The following is a 9,405-nucleotide window of genomic DNA, read 5'->3' on the forward strand; positions in this document are numbered from 1 at the left end:
TATTTTTAATAACCTAATCTTAAAGGAGATATTAAAAAAACTATATAGGAAAACAAGGTAAAAAAGAAAGTTGAAAAACAAAGCTAGCACTAGCACACATCAAATGAAAGGAAATATTACTACTATTCCCATGCATGAGACAAAATATTGAGGGAGCCATAAGAAAGAGTAGTTTCAGCTGAACTCAGTGATGAAGGGCATGAGGGGGTTGCGCCGCCACGACCGGTGGTGGAGTTGGGGGATGGCACTGATAGCACTTGGCAAAGAGGCCAAATGTGTCAATTTGCCTAATGAAGTTGGTCATGCTGGCCCATCCTCCAAACCCAAATCCAACCACAAAAATCCACACTACAATGAATGCATTGATGACATACATTGCAGTCCAACTTGGTAAGAAGAAAGGAGGCTTCTCTGCAGCATTCTGTAAAATTGAAGACAAGTTTGTTTGTGAGAAAATATGTGAGTCTATGTATATCTATGACTAAAGCAAATTCTAAGAAGTGGCCTTCAAAATAAGTAATATGAGCAATTTGTTCAATAGTTTTCAAGGCATATAGTAATAAGATCTTTCTTACTTAACATGTTTGGTTTGTCAATGCTTGAGTAAGCCCTTCTTACCACACAACTACTCCATTTCATAAAAAAACTAAAACAGATACTGCATCAGAATTCGCATTTAACAACGCTCATCCAACAACACCTTTGTATGAAACGCTATTAAATATAAGGCGGAAGGGAATCAACAACGCTCAATGAACTAAGCGTTGTTAAATGCGATAGGCAGATATAGCCCTACATTCTATTAAAGTAAGTGTTGTTGAATGTTCTATTTTCAACAACGTTTTTAAAGCGTTGTTGAATCTAGCCCTACATTCTACCGCGTTCACATAGACAGTGCCCGAAAGTGCAATTCTAACATAGTAAGGAATAACAATAATGCCAAATAGGGATAAAACAAGATATATATTAACAAAACAACATTAGGTTCTACCTTAGAGTTTGTAAAACCTTTGTAAAGAAAACATGTGTCCAATAGCATTGCTATTGTAACATCTCACTTAGTACTTAGAAACTACAAAAATGCAACATCAATTAAAACTTATCCTATGATATAAGGTGAGCCACAAAGTTAAACTAAACTCTAAAATACTTTAGGATATAAATATAGATATATATATATACCTGTCTTGCAGAGGCTTTTCTGTAAGTGAACATATGTGCTAAGGAGGGAATGATGTAGACAGTGAAAGTAACAAGCAAAGCACCAACTGCAGAGTTAATAGGTCCAAAGAAGGGAAATATTATAGCCAAAAACCATATTGGTATAACCACTGGTAACCTTGCTAGTGCCCTTAAACAAATGCTTCTTGTGTCATGCATCCCTATTACCTTCTCCCACACAAAGTATAATGGAGTACATGCAAATCCAAATGTGATAAACTGCACCATTTTACAATGAGTAAGAATCTTCTGTTTTTCTATAGCATATACAAAACTCAACAAAATCATCATTCAAGGGGAACAAAGGCATTTTTTTACTTTGATTGAATTTTACTTAATTTCACTAGCAACTTTTAACTTGTTATTTTGGTGGATAAATTCTTAATTAGAAAGCAAACAGCTTAATAAAAGATAAAAAAATGCTAAATGATACTAAACTCTATGTGAATTTAGAGTAAATTATACTCGTTTTAGTGAAATTACACAAACTACCCCTCATTTTTTTACACCTACATAAACCTCCCCTAATTTTTATACTTTTATTACACTGACCACCCCTGCATAAGAAATAAGTGTAATATTTTAAACAAAAAATGTGATAAACGCAATTAAGTTAAACAAAACATGATATATTGTGGAGACAAATCCAAATAATATATGAGTCAATATTTCTTTATTATTTTTGGTTCGTTACGCTATATTATAAGAGCGATTTAAACAATATTTCTTTAGAATTGTTAATACATTTTGTAACCAAAAATAATAAAGATACATTGATTTGTATATTATTTAGACTTGTCTACACAATATATCATGTTTTGTTTAACTTTATTGCATTTATCACATTTTTTTGTTTAAAATATTACACTTATTTCTTTATTTCTTATGCAGAGGTGGTCAGTGTAATGAAAGTATAAAAACTAAGGGAGGTTTGTGTATATGTAAAAAAGTGAGGGGTGATTTGTGTAATTTCACTAAAACTCAGGGGTGTCAGTGTAATTTACTCGTGAATTTATATTCACACATAGATATAATTTTTTTCTCTTGAAACATTAATATATTTGTACATACATTTAAAAAAGGAAATGGTTTTAATGTAATGTATATCTAACACCACCAACAACAAAATTTCTTCCATTATAAGCAATTAAAACACATCCAAATGAAAGGTTTGACCCTAAAAAAAGTTAAAGGTTACTTCATGCACAATATATATTAAAGAGAAACTATTATTCCTTCTTTGTACGTTGTTGCCAAATTACATGTTTTAGTGATCAAGTTATATAGTCTACACGTTAAATTACAATTTTGTTAGTCTACTTGAAGGGGAAAATGTTGTCATCACCTTTTTTTCCTTTAAGTTAACGAACTCTAAAATTACATCTCATCCAAAAAAATGTATTATTTTAGTTTCCTTTCTGACATGTTTGCATAAAATAAATAAACTTTGTCCTTAGTTAAAGCAGCATTTATTGCAATATTAAATATTAAAACCACAGTTTGACTTTAACTCTTTAATTGAACTTTAAATGGTTACTTTATGAACCAAAAAATAGCAAGATTAATTATAAGTTACCTGATGAATGAGCATGAGAATTACTGCAGCATCACGAAAACCATTCTTTGGGAGAAGAGAGAATGCATTGGAATGATTAAGCAACTCATCACCAAAAGCCCAATATACAGCAGCAGAAGAAGGAAGTGTTAATGTAAAAACATATAATGTGGCCATTAAGTATATGTACTTGAACTTCTGTGGTTTCCACATTGCATGCATAATTTCTCTGCACCAAATTATCCACTTTATATACTCAGAAATCCAATAATAATCATAATAATGTGGACACTAGAATTTCTAAAAATAGAAAAGATTTAGATAAATGGGTTGTCTGAGTTTTTTTGCTTCATTCCATTTTGTTTAACTAGGCTACAAAAAAAATTTACTAGGACAATGGGAATAAAATGTATTTTTTTTATTTGGTTAAGAAAATGTACATTTTTACTTAACCAAAGTTCAAATCATTTAAGTTAGATGATAACAAAAAAAAAACATTGAACTGTAGGACTTTCTTAGATTAGACATTATTTAATTATATCATATAGTAAGATAATGTTCTTAAACTTTTCTAGGAATCACTGTCTTTAATTAACCATTCATTAATGGTGATTAACTAAATAAAGTTATGATTGAAGCCAATGATGACACATGTGGAATGGAACCTAATGATACAAGTAAGTAGCTATAACATTACATACTTTATAATAAAAAAATTTATCTACTAAGTGTAAAGTTTTCTTCCTAGAAATATAGTATCATATATGGAGATAGAGGTAGGGATGTGCAATGCTTTCCAAATCAAAAAAAGTTAATTGCATGATTTTGTCCTAAACTCTGGAAAACCGAATAGAAATTTGTTATCTCATATCATATCTCATATATTATACCATATTAATATAATAAAACAAAAATAATAATAATGATAAATATTTAATTTTTTAATTATAATATCATGCATGAGATAGACTATGAGATAGAATGTGATATAACATATCTATGTTATGGAAAACCAAGGTGACCAGCAAAAGCTGCAAAGAAAAGCTGGTGAGGGAAAGAAGCTGCTTACACAGTTACTGCATGTCCACCAAATGTGTACAAAATGTTGGTGGCTCCAGTGAAGTACAGCACTAGCTTCTTTGGACCAGTGTGTGTCACATTTTCTACCTGCACCATTTATTATTTGCAAAAACAATATCATTACCTTATAGCAATGTAAATGCTACTATATTCTATGTACCCAAAAAAATGCTACTATATTCTTTTTTATTTAATCTCAAATAAATTAAAATCTTACCCATCTAATAATTTAAAAGTTCTGTTAATTATGAATCCTTTTACTTTAAAAAAATCACAGGAATTAATTTTTATTTCCTTTTGGTTTTGGTGCTCCATTAAGGATAAATTCCAATGGGTTTTAAAAATATAAAAACTCAAAACAAATTATTTAAACTATATAGCTTAAAACCAAAATAGCCAAGAATCATAAGGACAAAATTATATTTAACCCTTCACTTAAATGATGCATACATTTAGTTGTGAAACTTTATACCTATGTTTGGTTTATAATATTGATATATTTATGGTTTAAATGATTAGAATCTTTTTGCTTTAAATTACTGATTTACCTGGCCATGAACAAGAGCTGCTATAGCCATATACCAAGCAGTGTAAGTGGTCATTCCAAGTCCCAAAAATGACCAAATCCTATAATTGTGAAATGAGGGTATGAACACAGTTGTAGCACAACATGCTCCAAATATATAAGTCCATGTTCTCTTGTCCAATTTATCATTGATGTAGTAGATGTTACTGTTATGCATTTGGAACAAAAAAAAAGAAAAAAACATTAAAAAATGTTACAATCACAAGCAAAAACATCATAAATTCTAGCAAAATTGAAATTTTGTTGTACCTTGCACATGCTATAAGCTGTATCACAGATCCAAATAGGAGAAAAGTACAATTGAAGGCAAGTCCTATTGCTTTCCAATATGAACCCAATAATCCATCAAGCACTTCAAACCACTGAAATAAAATACATTAAACTTTCAAATTATGCAAAATGTAATATGAGATATTTCTGGACTAGACTGCGACCGAGAAGCTTTCAACTATTGAGAAGAGTGAAGAGTCATAAGTGAAATTTGGTTTGGTAGAAAGACTATTTACCTGAATGACATGGTTCTTGAAACTGGTATTTTCCTTTTCCTTTCTGGCCCTATACTCCACATAGAGAACACTGATCAAATAAGCTGTCCAACTTCCCATGAGTCCATAGAGTATTTGAAGCAAAATCCCTGATACCATGCCAAGTTGAGAGAAAGAATATGGCAGTGTCAAAAGCACTTGAGCTACCTAAGAAAAAATAAAAAAATTGGATTATTAATTATGTACTAAAGTGAACTTAATTAAACAAAAAAAGTGATTTTTTTTGTTGAGTGATTTTACTTGATTTGAAGCACAGCTGAACCATGCATCCCATACAGAACCACCATGCCAGAGGAAGCTCTTTACATTGAACATGGATTGGTCTTGTTCCTTCTCTAGTTCCATTCTTCCACCAACACTTCCTTCATTCTCTGTCTCATTGAAGTTGGTGCTTACTATTGCTTCTTCTGACTGATTTTGACCCATCATTTTCTTCACTTGATGGATCTTAACCAACATAAAAAGACACCAAATGAGACAAGAGAATAAAAAACCTTAATAAAATCAAACACTACACCAGAAAATGAAAGCCAAGACAAGAGAAAACATCACTTTCTTTGTAGACTGTTTCACATGAAAACAAGTCCAAAAGAAAAAAGAGGTAGGGAAGAAGAGAGAAGATGTAAAAATAAAAATGGGTTTAGAGTATTTACATTTTTAACACACAACAAAGGAGAAGAAAAATCCAAAATCCAAATAAAAATCACTTTTTTACTTACCTTGGTGTTATATAATGATGTCCCTTTCACCAAAAGGTTCAGAGAATGAAGCTATCTTTCTTCCAAAAACAGAATCGTTTCTGTTATCCAAATATATATTGTATATGATATAGTAAGCTTTAAATAAATGCAATGAGATTTATAGAATCAGAAGATGCAGAAGTTGTTGGTTATGAAGCTTGAAAACTCAGCAAAAGTAATAAAAGCCACCACTTCAATGCAAGGAGTGGAAACAAAAAAAAGGCAGAGAGAACAAAATTGAAAAGACGGCTAGAAGCCGCAAAAACAGGAGTGGAAACAGAAAAATTGATTATAAAAAAAAGCTATATCAGCACTTCAATGTTGTCTTATTTTTCAGCTTCAGACTTATAGAGACTACTATACAATATATTGATGAATAGCTAGTACATCATGGAATTAATTTAACTTATAAAATATATTGATGCATTAATCTCCAGTTCCACTTTTGGGTCTGAGATAACCTATTTCAAAGCTTCATTTGTTCTACAAACATATTTACAAAAAGGTTTATAATTATACTTGAGTTTAAAATTCATACATAGTTTTTTATACTGTTAGTACATAATTTATTAATTTATATTATATTAAAAGTCAATAATAATTAATATATGAATAATTGATAATTTGTTGACAATATGAAAAATAGTCCAGTATAAATATATATGTATTAAATCTATTATGCTCTCACGTGTAAGTAGTTCTAGAGTTTATGTTTAAGTGGGTCTAGACTTCCCTTGTAAATATGTCAATAAACTTCATAGGTAAATAAACCAATACATTTATATCGATATATTAAATATATGTGTCATATATTGACTTATATTAGCCTACCTATGGAGTTTAAAAGGTGTTTCAATGGCATGTGGCCTAAGCTTGGCCTAAAGCTATCATAGGTCATGTATAAGGCTAAATATAGGTTACCTCATATACCCCTATCAAGTGGTTTGGTATATTCTTATACCAGCAAACTTATTGTTGAAACATAGAAAGACTATGAGCCTCCAATAATAAGAGAGTTTTAGTATTATTGAAGTATAGGAAGGATGAAGAAACATAAGTGAGATACCATATTTTGAATTAAAATATTAAATATTAATTTTTTGGTTATTTTCTATTTATCAATTATTTCACTTCTCTCTCCGTATCAAATATTAAACTTCACACTTAACTAAACTCAACACTTATAAACATTCAACTAGATTATTAACTAATCATATTAAACAAACTCGAGATATAGTGTCAAAACCATATAAACATATAATAGAACTCCATCCAATTTCATGTCTATTACTCTAAGCCTTTGTTTGGTAGAAGTAAGTTAGGAAAGAAAGAAAGGAGGGAGAGAGAAGTCGAAAAGAAATATGAAGTTTCTCCCCTTTGGTTGAGAGAAGAGAAAGAAGAGAGTAAAAAAGTGTATGGGTCCCATAAAATTTTTTTCTCTCCACTTACATGAAGAAAATGAGAGGATAAAAAAGGGATAGAATAAAACACGCATTTCTCTTCTTTTTCTTTCTTCTTTCTCTTCTACCAAACAATACAAAAATTTCCTCTATTTCTTTCTTCATACTATCTTCCTCATCTATTTCTCTCTACCTATTTTGTCTCTTAAACCAAACAGAGCATAAAAGTCTAAGTTTGAGAAGTGTTGTTACTTTTTATTGACCTATATCTATCCTAATTTGTTAAATACATCATTTTTATAGTTATGGACATTAACATCATTGGTCAATTTAATTCTTAACATTATGAAATAGGAAATTTAATCCTTCGTATTAAATACTGACAGTCAATTTAATCTTTGGCGTTATTGATCTTAGGCATTTCTAATAAAATGTGTGACATGATAAATTAAGTACAAACTTGACACATATATGAGAAGTCTAAGTATATTCTCATATCTATATCTTAATACTATCCCGAAATTGAAATCCCAATAAATTCATTTTTTAATAATATCCAGTGTTTGAAAATAATCCAAACAAATCCATTTTTAACTAAAGATTGTTTATAATTTTTCCAATTATAGTAGACACTTTCTTTAATTCTAGAAATCTGTGTTTTTAATGTATACATGTTTCATCAAACTCTTCTCCCCTTGTCCCCTAATTCCATTATTGTCATGTTAAATGGAAAAGTATGTTACCCATAAGTTGAGGACTAAACCCAAAGTTGTCCCATTCCAATAGGGATTTGTCTGCTTGGTGAGGTTTCCCACTGGGACCTTCTTAGCATCCCATCCAAATACATATTTCATGATTTGTTGGAACTGGAATAAATCGATTTAACTTTACATTCAATTGAAATTTAATTTATCATCTAACTTGATAAACTTAGAATAAAACAAATTGAATTTAAGCTAAATATTAGGTTTGTTTAATGTGGGAGTTGAGCTTGAGTCAAGAAAAATTTGACTTTGACTCAATTATAAACGTATATAAACATAATATTTAAATTCATAATATGTAATTATATATAAATATATACATGTTGTAAATAATATTTGTTATTAGAGCAAAAGATGTATGTAATGACAATACAAGAGTTTTTTATGCTATCATTGTATCATCTACTATACATATTTACTTACTATTGACTTTTAAATTTTAGTAATATAAATAAATGATGTACTGACTGTATGAATATTTACAATAGATTTATTTTTTTTGTTTTTGTATATGTTAATATATGCAAATAATATATTAAAATTTCCATAAAAATCAATTTAAAAGTATCGTTTCTTTTTATATATATTTATGTATTTAATGATCATCAATCCAATGATTGGATCAGATAAATTTGAGATGGTTAATCTACTCAAAAGTTCAATAATTTTTCACTAAATAGCCCATAAATGTTTTAACAAAATTAGTTTGAGGTGAAATCCATTTTTTATAGGCAAATATTAGTATTTTACATTATTTATAGTAGGTGAGACTGATATGAGTATAATTATAATAGTGTAGTTAGTTAGTAAAAGAATAGTGAATGAAAAGTTAGTTAATGATTTGGGTTTTATAAGTAACTTGTAGAACAAGTTACTATGCATAACACAAATAATTTAATTCTAAATACACTATTCTTCTTATAATTCTTGCATAACTTAATAAGAAAGTTCAGATTCAACTTCTTTTTATTAGAATCTCTACTCCTTATTCACTTGAAGTTTCGAATTAGTATAATATTCCTAACTTCTCCAACAACCATAACAATTTTTATCTAGAGCAAATTTTTTTTCCTAAGAGAGCCATGGCTGATGCTACAAGAATGCAAGCAGCTGCTAGGAAACTTGAGGAAAGATTGGAGAATCACATATCTGAAAGGTTGGAGCTGACTCGCTGGCTCTTTACAAAGAACATTTGGGGAGTCAATCAAGCTCTATGTTGAGGAACTGTTCCAGAAGCATGGAGATGAGGATGGTTTTCTTGGAAAAGCAGAACCAATCAAGGAGATCCCAGGTTCAGGCAAGAACGCCCTTTTAATTTCCCGATTCTTGTCACACTAGGTTATCAAGAATTGATTTCCTTAAATTCAATGGTGACAATGTGAAAGAATGAGTGTACCAATATGAGACATACTTCATACTTGATGACACTAGTTGGTCATTATGCACTTGGAAGGAAAGGCATTGAAGTGGTATCATCCTTATGTCAAGTCCTTATGGAATACTCTGCCTAGTTT

At 29.9% G+C, this 9,405-nt stretch overlaps 1 protein-coding gene across 2 annotated transcripts; it reads right to left on the reverse strand.

Moving 5' to 3' along the window:
- On the reverse strand, positions 125–5,948 carry LOC109359370 (auxin transporter-like protein 4). 2 transcript variants are annotated; one of them, XM_019604007.1, is made up of 9 exons: positions 5,707–5,948; positions 5,228–5,434; positions 4,949–5,134; positions 4,692–4,804; positions 4,405–4,588; positions 3,846–3,943; positions 2,798–3,005; positions 1,183–1,440; positions 126–421 (listed from the first exon to the last, which is right to left on the reverse strand). In XM_019604007.1, exons 2-9 carry the CDS (start codon positions 5,414–5,416, stop codon positions 185–187), a joined length of 1,473 nt encoding a protein of 490 aa, XP_019459552.1. In that variant the 5' UTR covers positions 5,417–5,434; positions 5,707–5,948; the 3' UTR covers positions 126–184. The 2 variants fall into 2 exon arrangements, with proteins under 2 accessions (XP_019459553.1, XP_019459552.1); XM_019604008.1 differs by lacking the exon at positions 5,707–5,948 and having other exon boundaries at positions 125–421; positions 5,228–5,433.

The sequence above is a fragment of the Lupinus angustifolius genome, chromosome LG11, assembly GCF_001865875.1.
Source record: "Lupinus angustifolius cultivar Tanjil chromosome LG11, LupAngTanjil_v1.0, whole genome shotgun sequence".
In the NCBI taxonomy this organism is placed as follows: Eukaryota; Viridiplantae; Streptophyta; class Magnoliopsida; order Fabales; family Fabaceae; genus Lupinus; species Lupinus angustifolius.